At 38.9% G+C, this 16,248-nt stretch overlaps 1 protein-coding gene across 3 annotated transcripts in view; it reads left to right on the top strand.

Moving 5' to 3' along the window:
- Positions 1–6,995, top strand: part of PRPF18 (pre-mRNA processing factor 18) — an 82,617-nt gene extending 75,622 nt beyond the window's left edge. For 2 of the 3 annotated variants that reach the window (XM_023734343.1, XM_023734344.1), the window contains exons 10-11: positions 4,444–4,507; positions 4,914–6,995. In XM_023734343.1, coding sequence (XP_023590111.1) covers positions 4,444–4,507; positions 4,914–5,014 — 165 coding nt within the window. In that variant the 3' untranslated portion in view covers positions 5,015–6,995. The remainder of the gene's footprint in view (positions 1–4,443; positions 4,508–4,913) is intronic. The other variant, XM_004379675.3, reaches the window with a different exon arrangement.
- The last annotated feature ends 9,253 nt before the right edge of the window (positions 6,996–16,248 follow it).

Here is a 16,248-nt window from a genome sequence, read left to right as displayed (position 1 = left end):
GTATTTTCACCAAAAAAAAAAGGTTGAGAAGTTAGAGGGCTGATATGTTGTGGGGTTGTTAACCAATGTCATAAAACAATATGTGTACTTCTGTTTCATGAGAAACTATTTGTTCTGTAAGCCTTCACCTGAAGTACAATTAAAAAGAATTAAAATTAAAATAAAAAAAAAATATGCTGTGCACTATCAATCTTTATTGCAAAATTTATTGTAATATCCTGTGATAACTATTTATGACTTGAATTGTTGAGTTTCACAACTTCTTGGAAAATAGATGTCAGTCAGGATACCAGTACATATTTTTAAATCAGTGAAGCTAAGTCAGCATCACAGCTGTCTTCTATAACGAGCAAATACCTAAGGTTCCTGTTCGTATAAAGTAAGGAAAATTACCTCTGACAGTCTTAACATCAATTTGTCTTTTATTTGCTCATCCATAATTCTTGCCACGTTTTGCTGCTATTTATATTTCGTTAGGGGTTCTCTCTTTTCTAGGTTTGCCTCTCTTCTCACCTGTTCTTTCAGGAAACTTAAGATGCCAAGTTAGTGATATCACGTATGTTTCCATGGTTACCAGTCACAATTCTGCATACACATGATTAGAATTTCACAGTAGGGGAAGCTGGACTGTGAGAAGAGAATGATCTTTATCCTAAAGCAAATGCCTGATTAGCGTAGGGAACAAAAAAATGAGAAACAAAGCAATTTGCTTGATCTTTTTTTACACTGCCTGCAATGGAGAAAGCCTTTCTTCTTGGAAATCAGATGAAAGATAGCCCCTGTCTATACCCCTAATTCTTAAGTACTATAATATGGACAATCTTTGAATCCACAAAGGACTGTAAGTAAAATATTTGAAAACCATTGTTTCTCTGATAGTGAATCTGTTTGAGTATAGCTAAATTCATAGTAGTAGTTTATATTTGTGTTGTCTGCTTACTATGGGAGCAAACAGATTTTGAGCAGATTTTTTTGTCATTGTTTTGTTTTGTTTTTGGAAATTTCACTGAGCTTACGAGTTGTTTGAATACTTACGTAATTATAGAGTAAGAGTTTTAAAAGCTTGATGATATTTTAGGTACCTGTTACGTCAGCATACAGTTTTGAGGCAGTTTTTTATGCCTTCTCCCAGACTTCCAGATGTTCTCTCCTGTTGTTGGGTTGTATAATTATAGCCACGTACTCTGCTTTTCCCACTAGGTCACAAAGCTCTTGTTTAAAGAGCAGATGATATTTCAGTGTATCCTTTTGAGGAAAGAAAATGAATTCTTCTGGAATAGTGGTTAAGTGTCAGGCAATGTGTTGTATATACTTCCGTATTCAATATCTAATATTACTGTAGGCCTGAACTCAGTCAACCTTTGGCCTGTGATAGGATTTTGTTCTTGTTGTTATGATAGAAACTGAATGGTTTTAATTTTTGTGAACCCAAGGTGAGAAAATAAACCTTAAAATAATTTGTGCTAAAAATTGTTTTGGAGTTCATTAAAATTAAGTGCTACTGTTTTTGTTGTTATTGTTACTTTTAAAATAACTAATCAAATATTGCTATATATATATGTCAAAGACTCATCTGTCAGTTTGTCATACTGTGATGGCTTGTATGCTACTATGATGCCGGAAGCTTCATACTAGTATTTCAAATACCACAGGGTCACCCACGGTGGACAGCTTTCAGCAGAGCTTCTGGACTAAGACAGACGAGGAAGAAAGGTCTAGTGATTTGTTTCCAAAAATTAGCCAATGAAAACCTTATGGATCCCAACAGAATATTGTCAGATATAGTGCTGAAACATGAGTCCTCTAGGTTGGAAGGCGTTCCAAATATACAGTGGTCACAACAAGGGACCCAAGTATATGAACAGTCATGAAGACGGTGCAGAACCAGGCAACATTTTGTTCTGTTCTACATAAGGTCACCATGAGTCAGAGCTGACTCCATAGCGACTAACAACAATAATACAGATTTCAGCAAGATATTTGATAAAGCCTCTCTTTGTACACAGGACATTTGTAGGCTGGTAGAGAAAACCATTAATAGGATTCATTGCTGGTTGGAAAACTCTTCCCAAAATTTTTCTGGAAAGACATCTATAGTAGCATGTGCAGGTTTCAGCTCTTGTCCCCAGGCTATTTGCAAATGACATTAACAATTAGGATGATGACAACTGACAGAACTCAGAAAAGCACTATACTTATGATTACAGTTTTATTATAAAAAGATGCAAAAGAAGAGATGCATAGTGAGAGGTCTGGGAGGGTCCCAAAGGCGTGCTTCCGTGTCCCCAGAGCGGCGTTACCCTCTTGCATTGATGTCTGTCGTCAGCCAGGAAGCTCACTGGAGATTCAGTGTCTAAAATTTTTATTGTTGTTCTTGTTAGGTGCTATTGAGTTGGTTCCGACTCATAGTCACCCTGTGTACAACAGAACACAGGACTGCCCAGTCCTGAGCCATCCTCACAATCTTTTTTGTGTTTGAGCCCAGTGTTAAAGCCACTGTGTCAATCCATCTCATCGAGGGTCTTGCTCTTTTTCGCTGACCCTCTGCTTTACCAAGCATGATGTCTTTCTCCAGAGACTGATCCCTCCTGATAACATGTCCTCCTAAGGAGCATTCTGACTGTACTTCTTCCAAGACAGATTTGTTCATTCATTTGGCAGTCCATGGTATATTCAATATTCTTTGCCAACACCATAATTCAAAGACGTCAATTCTTTATGTTCCTTATTCATTGTCCAGCTTTCGCATACACATGAGGTGACGGAAAATACTATGGCTTGGGTCAGGCCGACCTTACTCCTCAAAGTAACATCTTTGTTTTTTTTAACACTTTAAAGAGGTCTTTTGCAGCAGATTTGCCCAGTGCAATGCATCTTTTGATTTCCTGACTGCTGCTTCCATTGGTATTGATTGCGGATCCAAGTAAAATGAAATCCTTGACAACTTCAGTCTTTTCTCCGTTTATCATGATGTTGCTTATTGGTCCAGTTGTGAGGATTTTTGTTTTCTTTATGTTGAGGTGTAATCCATACTGAAGGCTGTGGTTTTTGATCTTCATGAGCAAGTGCTTCAAGTCCTCTTTACTTTCAGCAAGCAAGGTTGTGTCATCTGCATAACACAGTCGTTAAAAATGAGTCTTCCTCCAGTCCTGATGCCCTGTTCTTCTTTATATAGTCCAGCTTCTCGGATTATTTGCCCAGCATTTTGGAGATTGCATAAGTATGCTGAAAGGATACAACCCTGATGCACACCTTTGCTGATTTTAAACCACGCAGTATCCCTTTGTTCTGTTCGAACAACTGCCTCTTGATCTATGTACAGGTTCCACATGAGCACAATTAAGTGTTCTGAAATTCTCATTCTTTGCAATGTTATCCGTAATGTGTTATGATCCACACAGTCGAATGTCTTTGCATAGTCAGTAAAACACAGGCAAACAACTTTCTGGTATTCTCTGCTTTTAGCCAAGATTCATCTCACATCAGCAGTGATATTGCTTCGTCACATCCTCTTCTGAATCTGGCTTGCATTTCTGACTGTTCCCTGTTGATGTACTGCTGCAACCATTTTTGAATGATCTTCAGCAAAATTTTACTTGCATATGACATTAATGATATTGTTCAGTAATTTCCACATTCTGTTGGATTACCTTTCTTTGGGATGGACATGTATATGGATCTCTTCCAGTTGGTTGGTCAGGTAGCTGTCTTCCAAATTTCTTGGCATAGATGAGTGAATGTCTCCAGTGCTGCATCCGTTTGTTGAAACATGTCAATTGGTGTTCAGTCAATTCCTGGAACCTTGTTTTTTGCCAGTGCTTTCAGTGCAGCTTGGACTTCTTCCTTCAATACTGTCAGTTCTTGATCATATGCTACCTCCTTAAATGGCTGAACATAGATAGACCAGTTCTTTTTGGTACAGTGACTCTGTATTCCTTCCATCTTCTTTTGATGCCTCCTGTGCTGTTCAGTATTTTACCCATAGAATTCTTCAGTATTGCAACTTGAGGCTTGAATTTTTTCTTCAGTTCTTTCAGCTTGAGAAATGCCTAGTGTATTCTTCCCTTTTGGTTTTCTAACTCCAGGGCTTTTCATATGTCATTATAATACTTTGTCTTCTTGAGCCGCCGTTCGAAATCTTCTGTTCACCTCTTTCATTTCATCATTTCTTCCATTCGCTTTAGCTACTCTGCGTTCAAGAGCAAGTTTAAGAGTCTCTTCTGACATCCATTTTGGTCTTTTCTCTCTTTCCTGTCTTTTTAATGACCTCTTGCTTCTTCATGTATGATTTCCTTGATGTCATCCCACAACCTGTCTGGTCTTCAGTCATAAGTGTTAAAGGTATCTAATCTATTTTTTATGTAATCTGTTTTTACTTAGGTTTCTTTATATACTCAAAAGTTTGAGTCATTGCCCACATGACTGAACTCAGTCTCCCTACAGGTCCCCTCCCTGGAGGTTGAGCTGATATCACATGGTGGATCTTTCTGGTGTGGCTGCCCGCACTGTGAGTCATCTCATTAGCATAAACTGTCAAGTGTGGTCAGGTGCCCACCATGAATAACAAAGACACTCTAATCAGTTGGTAAATTCCAGTAGTTTAGAGGCCTGCCTCTCCAGGAATTGGAGACAAAGACCAAATTTTTTGGATGAAGTCGTTCTTCATTCCACATAGGGGGACATTTGGGTTTCCAGGTATTTTTTGGTTTGTTTTTGCACCTGATATTATGAACAGCGCTGCTGTTAACAATGTTTTACATGACTAGTCCTTTCTAAGTATCCATCTGAGTGGAATTGTTGAGGACTGCTACATTATAATGGGGACATTAACAAACTGGAGTGAATTCAGAAGAGGACAGTGAAGAATAGTTCAACCGAATCATAACCAAACTTTATTTTCTTTATTGTCTTAGGGATTGAAGAGGTTAATGACCATTTGCCAGAAGCACTTTCCTACAGATCCTTCAAAATGTGTGGAGTACAATGCACTATGAGATCTGTGTACTGTGTGTAAATAGCAATAAGACACTTAAGGCAGCATGGTATGGACGTTTGGAATTAACCAACAGGAATAAAGGAAGAAGAAAAATGGAGTTTCCTGTCTCTGATTTCTCCTTGATGCAACCCTTGATTGATTTTAAGAACTGTGTTGGCTCTCGTATCACATCTGACTGTAAACTTATTTTATGTGTCTTCCTTTTATGTTAAGTACTCGAAAAATTAAGTTCTAGAGACTGTTGTCTACACATTTAAATTGTGTAAAACACAGAGGAAATTTATAAATGACTTTTTCCTGCTAGACCTGAAAGTGTGGTTAGATGATTAAAAAGAAACATTTGAGGATGGACTTCATTATATCTGTAAAATATGATAATTTGCACATTGTATTTTATGTCATATTTATAAAAAATATTTTTATAGTTTGAATAAAGATAGAATTGTTTAATACAACTCCATAGTCCTTAAGTGTTACTGAACTTTCGCTGTTTTGCAGTAAAAATTTAAATGTAAATATTACTACTGTTAACTCAGGTGTTATTTTTCTTATGTTTCAAGGCTTTTATTTTCCAAGGAGTTTAAATTTTAATATTTGTCATCCCTCAGGAAGGTTAGAATTAACGGGAAACAGAAGCTTGAAAACCAAAGATGGTATATTATACCGACATAAATTCCAAACCAGTAGTCCCACTGCATCAAGGTTCAGGGATGGGAAATGGATCATGGAGCCAGCCAAGAAAGAATTTTGATGATGCTGGTTCCTCTTCTAATAGGACTGCCTGGTAGTTTCATCCTCCTGAGACATGTGGCTGACTGCTGTTCCCAGCTAGTCTGCCAGACAGAATAGAAAGATGCCAGTACTGATGTCACTGCCTGAGACATTATATCCTCGTTCTGATTTTCCACACAGTGAGGACTTGCTCTAAATCTTGAACTGTGTTATACCCAGATAATCGCCACAAATCACTGCATTTTAAAGTTGAGAGTAACAAGGGTAAATAGAATGTTACCCAACCAGGTGGAGTTGCAGTATTGGATAGTAAGAGTGTGGGCCCTGAAGTTAGAACTTCCTAGCTTCAAATTGCATCTCTGTACCAGCTAACTGTATGATCTTCAGCAAGTAACAGTCTTTCTAAGCCTCAGGTTCCTCATCTGTAAAATGGTAGTTAGTACTAATAGTACATACCTCATAGGACTTTTGTTTGTGTTTAAGTAAAATCCGGTGCTTGGCATACTGCCTGGCAAATAATAAATGTTCAGTAAATATTTGTTGTTGTTAGATGGTAGCCAAAGTGCCTTTCAGGAAGCCTTTGGTTAGAGGCAGTATGTACTCACATAATGATAACAGCAGTAATAATGGTGACATTAAACAATTACCATGCCCAGGCTTTATGGCTGCTTCCACTTTCGGTCAGTTCTGAGTTTAGAAGGGCAGTGGGTATGCTGGGGCTAGAGGCAGCTGAGTGGGTGGGTGTAAATTCTGGCCCTTCTTGGGAAGACTTGAAAGCTAGTTTTGGCCACTTCTGGTCTATGGCTGTGCGTATCTGATTGTTTCTGCTGATTACTGGCATGGTGATGGCTGAGGCACCCTGGCCTGAATTGAATCAGGGTCCTCACCTCGCCATCCTTCCCTATTCTGGAAACCTTTTCTTAGGATTAAATTAATTAGAACTACTAGAAATTTAAGAGCACAAATGAGCAGCAGACTTACATAGGATAATAAGAACAATCTAGCCTTTCATCATGTGGTCTTGTTGCATAGGACTTGTTTATAGATACTGTTGAATGAGTACTTCCCAAATTACTTTTTCTTACTCAGAATCAGGCCACAGCATGGTAGTTAGTTAATTTCATATTATCTTCCCTTTTCCACATAAGGAAGGAATTGTATCATGTGACACCATTACCTTCTAAAAGGCATTGATCAGCATGAATGAATGGTTTAGGAAAAATAAAGTTTGTAACATTCTACACTGCTGTGAATGTTAACCATTTGGGGCTTGGGTAGAGGGAAGTAGGTTCAAAGATGTGGGTCCTCTCTGAAGTTTTCCATTTCCCTGAAATTAAAGATCTTCAGATGACTTCAGATATCATGAGGATATATAGAAAAACAACCTCCCACATTCTCCAAATCTTGAAAATTTTAGCCCAGCATATGTGTATTTCTGTTTTTAGCTATTTCTAAAACAAAAAAGACATGTCTTTAAATCAATCACAATCCTAAAATAACTTTCTTCCCTCCTCTACTCCCCAGACTCCTATCCAAACAAATTTAGTAAACCACTGGTTCTCCTTCAAAAGTAAATATTGTATTTCCTAGGAGTGTTCTTGCCAATTGCAAAGTCTGAGCAGTATCTTTCAGCATTGCAGCATAGAGCCTGCGGCAAGCTAGAAGTCATGGTTGTGATTTCAGTCTTTGGGGAAAATTAGAAAATAAGGCTGAGGCCAAAGATAATTGACACACAGGGAGAGCCAGAGGATAGTCTGGATCCTGTAGGCAGGAGGGGGAGGCCCTCAGAGACCAGAACTAGGAAGGCAGCTGTCACTTAAAGCAGAACTTAGTGATTTGTTGTGGACTCTGAACTCTGGGTGAGAATTTGGAGAGTAGGAAGTATGATTGATAACAGTATAACTTCATTTTAAAGTCTTCCTTCTGGTGATTTCCTGACTGACTCTAGCACTTTAGATTGCCCTGGGATTTGATGTCAGTAAATAATTGAGAAATACAACTGCCCTTTTATTTGAAAGAAAGGGATAATTTATTGTGAAAATAAACAAGTTGGGGAAGACTAAAAAACATTTTAGAGTCTTTGGTAGATCTCAATTTGAGTATTCATATCACTGGCCCCTTTTCAGCCACACAATATCCCCTTTAATGCTTCTTAACATAGAAGACTAGAACTAAGTGGTACTTGGATCCACAGTCAAGGCCCAGGAAAGCAGCAGTCAAGAAATCAAACGACATATACATTGGGTAAATCTGCAAAACATCTCTTTAAAGTGTAAAAAGCAAAGATGTGCACCTTGAAACTAAGGTGCACCTGACCCAAGCCGTGGTATTTTTAATCACCTCATGCATGCAAAAGCTGGACAACGAATAAGGAAGACCGAATAACAATTGATGCATTTGAATTATGGTGTTGGCGAAGAATATTGAATATACCATGGACTGCCAGAAGAACAAATGAGTCTGCCTTGAAAGAAGTACGGCCAGAATGCTCCTCCTTAGAAGCGAGGATGACGAGATTTTGTCTCATGTACTTTGGACATGTTATCAGGAGGGACCAGTCCCTGGAGAAGGACATCATGCTTGGTAAAGCAGAGGGTCAGCGAAAAAGAGGAAGACCCTTGATGAGATGGATTGACACAGTGGCTGCAACACAGGGCTCAAACACAGCAAAGATTCTGACGATGGCTCAGGACTGGGTAGTGTTTTGTTCTGTTGTACATGGTGGCTATGAGTCAGAACCAACTCTCCGGCACCTAACAACAACAACAGAACTAAGTGGGGCAGTTTGAATGAAAGAGGAGTACTAATTTGAGATGTGACTATTTCCTTTGAATATCCTGAACAGTATAACTTAATAGATTGTGCTTCCTCCCTCACCCACCCTCCCCCCAATTTACTCCCGTGAAGCCCCTGAAACAATAACATTATCCCATAGAAATTTATGGTATGGTATCACATTGGGAGTTCTGAACTGAAAAGTACTTTCTCACGGCATATTTATGTAAGAGTTTCCATCTGTCCAGAGTGTGAGAGCCAGCTCCAGTCCCCAGAGCGTTGCTATGGGAACACTGTTATGGCAACTGTTTTTCATCACAGACTCTGCAGTTAGATTTGTTGAATTATAACCTCACGCTAGTATTTTAATGGTTAATAGTAATCTTAAAATCTTTTGAAATGTAAAAATAAGTTCTGTTGGTATGGGATAACTAGGCTTCTAGAATGCAGTGTGGCTAGCAGCAACAGCAGCTGTGGTATGAGCTGATGCCATTCAAGCTTTTGGAATCATGTTCATTTAAAAAAAATTTTTTTTTGTGTGTGTGTTTCCTAAAACAGTTCATTACTGAAAAACATTGGTTATTTTTCCTCATTATAAACTAGGGTACGTTGTAGAACTTGCTGAAACTAATTCTTTTGTTGCCTGTAATGGTTGCTGTGTTTAGCTGGGCTACTTTCTTTTCTTTAGTCTCTCTTTTCCATCCTTAAATACCAGTTTTGAAATAATTGTCAGCCTTCTTAACTTTTTCTCATAGTATTCAAGCTTAATGCATGCTTCTAACCATGGAGAGCAGCTGAGAAGTTTCAAGCTTCTTTTTGGATGCTATTGGTAATCGCAGATTCATTCACTGAGCTTCCTACCATTACAGTCAAGTGCCATTGGCACAGTCTGGCTTTGCCTTTCTGAACTGCCTGGTTTTACAACTTGCCAAACACAAATTGCCTCTGCTGTCAGACTGCTCTTCCCTTTAAGATTTAGGAGACATTATAAACCATTAGTATTACAGTCTGAGCTTGGCTTGCAGTTTCTGCCATTCTGTGAAATACGAGAGTTAAAGCAGTAGTTTTTTTACCACAGGCCACAGTAAACAATAATAAATTTGTCAAACCCAATATTAGTACGTATGTACATATATAACTGAAAGGAAAGTTTAGCTATAAAGTACTGACCACGCTATGTGTGATGCATTATATTTTCGATTCTGTTCTAGTTCATTTAAAAAATCCTGGTTCTGGCTGTCTAAATTGATTGACTAATTGGCTCTGTAAATTGATTTTACAACATGTTAATAAGTGGTGACCAGCAGTTTGAAAACCACTGATTAAAAGGAATTATTAGTGGAGTTAAGGAAGAAAATGGTCTGTTAGATGAATTCCAGGCAAAAGGACTCTGCCTCTTTTATTTTTTTAATGCAGAAATAATCCTTGGCTCTTAAGGTTGGTGTGAGATTTAGGAGATTGTAAAACCTTGAGTACTTCGCATGATACTTTTGAAGCAATAATGCTTAAAATGGAGAAACTTATCCATTAGAGGGAGAGAAGAATAACCAAGACAAGCAGCATGTAAACCATCTGTATGAAAATTGGCAGCAAGAACATGTGGCTACCTGTAAATTGTGTGCAAAGCAAGATTAAACAAGATACTATAAAATAGATGGAAGGTCAGCTAAAGTGTGAGATAGGGTTAAGGCAGGTACAAGGAATCCAGTATTATGCATCAAGTGTCTGTTGAAAGACGTTTGTCCAGCCCTTTGAAGATTATTTTCCAAGACTCAGTAGAGCTAGATGACATTTATTATAATGTAGAAGTTTTATTAAAGTATGTCCTATATACAGAAAAGTGCACAAATCATAAGAGTACCACATCCTGATAAATTTTTCACAAAGTAGCTAGCACCCAGATCAGGAAAGATAGGTTGTTAATGCCCCAAAAGTCCCATCATGCCCCCTTCTAGTCACAGCCATGATCCTGAGTTCTATTACCATAGATGTTTTTAAAAACATTTTTATTGATATACAATTCATATACCATAAAATTCACCCACTTAAAGTGTACAATCGTTTTAGTGTATTCAGAGAGTTTGTGCAACCATCACCACAATCTAAGTTTAGAACATTTTTATCACCCCAGAAAGAAACTCCATACCTGTTAGCTGTCACTCCCCACATAGGTTACTTTTACCTGTTATTTAAATTGTTTATTAATAGATTTTTTTAGTCTCGACTTCTTTGGCTCAACATATGGTTTCTGATACTCATCCTTATGTGTAGCTGTGGTTTGTTCATTTTCATTGCTCTGTCCCGCAATTTATCCATCCCACTGTGGATAGACATTTGAGTTGTTTCCAGCTTTTGTATGAACATTTTCTATGTGATTTTCGATGAATGTTAGTTTCTGTACCCAGGGGTGGAATTGCTGGGATATAGGGTAAACATGTACTCAGCTGTGGTAGATACTGTGAAACAGTTTTCCAAAGGGCTTGTACTAGTTTATGCTCCCACTGTTGGGGTTTGAGAGTTCCAATTACTACACATCCTGGCCATACTTGATACAGCCTTTGTCATTTTTATTTTAGCCCTTCAGGTGGGTGTATAACAATATCACATTGTGGCTTTAATTTGCATTTCCCTAAAGACTAGTAAAGTTGTCATCTTTTTCATGTTTAATGGCCAGTTGGATATTATCTTTTGTGAAGTTCCTATTCAGGTCTTTTTTGTTATGGTGGTTTATCTTTCTATTGAATTGTCTGCCTTTTCCTTACTGATTTATAGTTCTTTATATATTCTGGCTATGAGTCCTTTATTAGATATATGTATTCAAAATACCTTCTCCCACTCTGTGGCTTGCCTTTGTGCTAGGTTACTTTTTCTTACAGAAGGGAAATAATCTTAAGATTAGCTCAGATAGAACTTAGCCAGATTGATTTTATAAAAATAAAATCGTATGTCAATCTTAAATAACCTAATTTTTTCTTTTATTTAATGATGTCATCCTAGTGACATGCCTAAGAATATAGGATTTGAGAGAAGAGGAAATCATGTGAAGTTTGTTAAACTTTAGTTTTATTAGATTATTATTTCATATAAGACCTGCTATTCTTATTTTTCTCCTTTTGGTGTGCAAGTTTATGTGCCATATATGTGTGGTGTAGACACTGCTAGTTGCTGACTCTGTTTTCATTCTCTTCTTTACTAACAGAGGCCTAATTTGTTCAGAGCTACAATATGCACAGTTAAAACTACTTGCTGTCCCAGGACCCTTTGTAGTTAGGGTTGGTCATGTGACATGGTTCTGCTAATGAAATAGAATTCTACTGGGTGGGACTTCCAGGAAAGCTATTGCTTTTCTAAGAGAAAGACTTAGCTTAGATGCTTGGCAGCCATCTCACAATCTTTTTTGTTTTTTTAATTATAAAAAATATATATAACACGATATTTGCCAATTTAATGTTTTTCATCTGTACAATTTAATGAAATCAATTACATTAATCATGTTGTGCAACCATCACGAATATCTGTGGCTGAATTTCCTTCACTGTAAACAGAAGCTCAGTGCTTCCTAAACGGTGTCACAAATCTTGATGATGAGAGACACATGCTAAAGGTGGCAGAGCAGAAGATAGATCCTCGTCCTTTGATGGCATTATAGAGTCATTGTACAGAGTGCCTTCCTCTGGGTCTCATGTTACATGAGAAAAATACCGGTTAAGCTCCTGCAGTTGAGTTTCCATTATATTCTGTTAAATCCAGTCCCTAAGCAATATAATACATTGCTCAAGTTTTTGGCTTTCAAAATCATTATGACTTGTAGCAAATGTGTCATGGTGCTCTAGGGTTATGTCTACCTCAACCAGAGTAAAATCTGACTTTGCCATATCCTCCTATGATATAAATTGGTGTAACAGCATTCACTTGAATTGGTTCCATGGATATTGGTACAACGTTATTTTAACTGCAGAAAAGCCACTAATCAAACTGATGGTAAAGGTAGTTCAAGGGCAACTAGATCTTAGCAGGGGGGAAAAAAAAAAACCCGTGACCACTGAGTCAGTTCTGACTTATAGTGACCCTATAGGACAAAGTAGAACTGCCCAATAGGGTTTCCAAAGAGCAACTTGTGGATTCAAACTGCCAACCTTTTAGTTAGCAGCCAAACTCTTAACCACTACGCCACCAGGGTTTCAAAGAACAATGGATGTCAAAGGAGTTCTTCTGGCCTGTTGTAGATTCTCAATCACCTAATATATTGGACAGGAGCATCTAGCTCTTACTCTTCTCTTGTGTTATTTCCAAACCTCTGTTAGTGTATAAAATTACTTTGAGAGGAATACACTCTCTTCTGAATATCTGTTATCGATGTGAAAGATATTTGAGAAAGTACATGATTGTGTTTTTATCATTCTGGGAAAAGTATCTTGATATGCTACCATTTGTCATTACTACAATTCCTTCTAAGACAGTGACTCACATTACACTAACTTGGACCAAAAAAATGGGCATGTTTTTGTCCTTTGTAAAATTTTTTAAAATCTTAAAATTAAAAATTAGCTTGTCGAATATGTTAGCTTGTGTGAATTTGATTGGCTGCTATCCTAAAGGTTGGTGGATTGAACCCATCAAACAGCTTAGCATAAAAAAGGCCTGGCAAAGTACTTCTGTAAAGAGTTTACAGCCAAGAAAATCCTATAGCAGAGGTGGGGCCAAGATGGTGGAGTAGTCAGACGGCTTTCTATATCCCTCTTACAACAAAGACCTGGAAAAACAAGTGATTTGATTGTATATGAGTATCTAGGAGCCCTGAACAAGGCAAAGTTGAGGAATCAGACTGAGTGGCAGGGGGAGAGGGAGACGATTCTGAAGAAGCAAGAAGTGCCAGACCGGACTTCCTCGGCTGGAGCCCCAGCTCTTCAGCCCTGACTGGCTCCGAGGTACGCAGTGAAGCAGGCAAACAGCTACGTGCGCACGCTTGGGAGGCAGTTTCCACATTGAGAGAGATCCAGCAGCAGAGATTCTGCTTGGACACTCTGAACCAGTGAAAAGCAGCTCCCAGATGGCTAAAGATAAGTACATGCGTGCGGCCTTTCACAAGGATTTAAAAAAAAAAAAAAACCCATTTGGGAAAAATCTCTCTCCCTTTTACCTCCTCTCACTCTGCACAAGTCTGGCCTTCCAAAGCCTCTGAGTCCACTGGGCTCAGTAGATCCCAAAAGGTGCGCTGACCCATTCTCCTGGCCTTGGAGAGGGAAGACATAAGCTACTGGCTCCCCTAAGCTAGGAACTCAGGGTTGGCACAGCTCTTTGCTAGGCACAGGCATAAGGGGTCCGCAGACTTTGAGTGCCTTCCACTCCTGTATAGACTTTTGGGGACCCATCTTAACAGTGTAAGCCCTCACTACCACAGTACAACAGGGTAAACATCTTAAGTTTAACTTCAACTGTTTCAGCTGTGAAGTGGCAGATTTGTGATCCTTGACACAGCCCTGCCCTTTGAGCAGACACCTTTATGGATCCACATGAGGGGCTTGAGGACTCGTGGCTCCACATATGCCACCTATTCACCTGCTACAGGGGTCCAAGAATAAGTGGTGTCCTCGAGTCTTTATAGCCAATAGAGTGGGGTGCTCATAGTCTGGCTGCAAAACTCACCTACCTACTTGCCTTAGGGAATAGGGACACATTTTCCTTTTAGACTCTCAAGGGCAGCCGTCAGCCCCCTGCCTGGCTCAGCGTGTGACCTCCCCTACTGCAGCCAGATACTTGTTCCTATGCTAATCACCCATGCCTCTTTAAGACTGTAGGTGAGAGCCTGTACCACACACTTGGTGACTGACCGCCTGGACACCTGAGCTGAACCCATATAGGAAAATTTAATGGACTCCTGTGTGCATATACTTAGTTACGGAACTAACTACCTGGTGACAGGATGTTAGAGCTTCAAAAGTGCCAATAATCAAACTAGCACACATAAGCAGCCTATTTGGGTGTAACAAAACAAAACAAGAAGCTAGGACTCACTAAACAAATATAAAATAATAGAATTACAATAACTTATTGATGGCTTGGAGACAACAGTCGATATCAAATCACATAAAGAGGCAGTCCATGATGGCTTCAGCAAGCTCCCAAAATAAAGAAGCAATAAATTCTCTGGAGGAAGAGAATTTCTTGGAATTACCAGAGGCATAATACAAAAGATTAATATACAGAACTCTTCTAGAAATTAGAAAGGAAATTTGACAAAATGCAGAAACGACCAGTTATTAAAAAACATAATGACAAATTTAATAGGCTGCAAGAATCCATAGAGAGAGGTGAAGATCTGTAGTTCAGTTTTGAACACATTAGTATTCATGTGGAGATGCTGAGTCAGCAGTATGACGATGAGTTTTAGAGAGGAGGTCCAGGATGTTGGGATAAATGCAGGTGTCACACCATGTAGATCACACAGCATATAGGTGTCAATACCATGGACTAGATGAGATCTACAAAGAGAGTGATTGTCGATACCAAAGAGAAGAGGAGTCCAAACACTGAGTTTTGGGACACTCCAATGCTAATAAGTCAAGAAGATGAAGAAAAGTTATCAAGGAGGTTGAAAAGAAAGGCCCTGTGTTGTAATCAGAAAACCAGGAGAATGTGGTATCCTGGAATCCAAGTGAAGGTGCTTCAAGGAAGCAAGAGGGATCAGCTGTGTTCAGTGTTGCTGGTAAGTCATATAAAGTGAGCAGAGAATTAACCATTGGATTTGTGGGGTGTCATCACTGACCTTGACGAGAGTGGTTTTGGTAGAGTGGAGGGGATGAAAGATTGGAGTGAGTTTGAGAGAATGGATGAATGAATGAAAAATGAGTTAAGAATCTACTAGGTTGAGGGATAAAAATTTATGAAGAGAAAAGTGAGTTTCTAATATAAATCCTGGTGAAATGATCAACACATGGGCATGATCAATTCATCTCTAAACTGTTTACACTTCTGAATTGCTATCCAGGCCCTTCAGCTCTTGCCTGCATAGACAACTGACTATGCTGGGGGCACGGCTTTACGCAAGGCCTCTAGGTTATACCTCTGCAGGGCTCTTTTGCATTTCCTCTATCAATTCTCTGACCACTCAACTCCTTAAATGTGTCAATGAGTGAGCCCATCTATATATTTGCTGATCTCTTATTCTTGGGAATCTTCTTTAATGTCTGCTTTCTATCTTTTTAATGCTGTGTTACTTCATTTTCCCTTGTGTTTGGGTTGTATGTCTATTTGTCTAATCTATGAGATTTTAAACTTTTGAAGACCTGAACCCACACAGAACATGCGGTGAAATGACTGACAGGCCCACTGCCTGCTTGCTCGCCCTTATCAGTGGTATTCCTACACATCTCTTTTTAGAGAATTTTAGGTGAGCTTTTTTTGAATTGGTATTCTGGGAGAGAGGAAAGGGCTGCTCTTTCTAATGCCTTTTACTGGGATTAGGGTGTTCGTTTTGTATTTCCTAATAACCAAAATAGTAACTGTTTGGAATCGCCTTGTTGGCACCATGAAAGAGGAATGTGTGTGTGTGTGTGTGTGTCTGTGTGTGTGTCTGTGTGTGTGTGTGTGTGTGTGTGTGTGTGTGTAGTGAAGGGAAGGAAGGAGTGGGGAAGGAACAGAAATAGTCCCGTCTTCCTGTGTGCCATTTGCTTTCATGTTATAGATCGAAATGAGGAGGTATTAGATTTATTTCCTGAGCTGACATATTTTTACATGTGAAAGAC

The sequence above is a fragment of the Trichechus manatus genome, unplaced genomic scaffold, assembly GCF_000243295.1.
Source record: "Trichechus manatus latirostris isolate Lorelei unplaced genomic scaffold, TriManLat1.0 scaffold00067, whole genome shotgun sequence".
Taxonomy (NCBI): domain Eukaryota; kingdom Metazoa; phylum Chordata; class Mammalia; order Sirenia; family Trichechidae; genus Trichechus; species Trichechus manatus.
The sequence above is the reverse complement of the archived record's forward strand: the minus strand, read 5'-3'. Positions and strand labels throughout refer to the sequence as shown.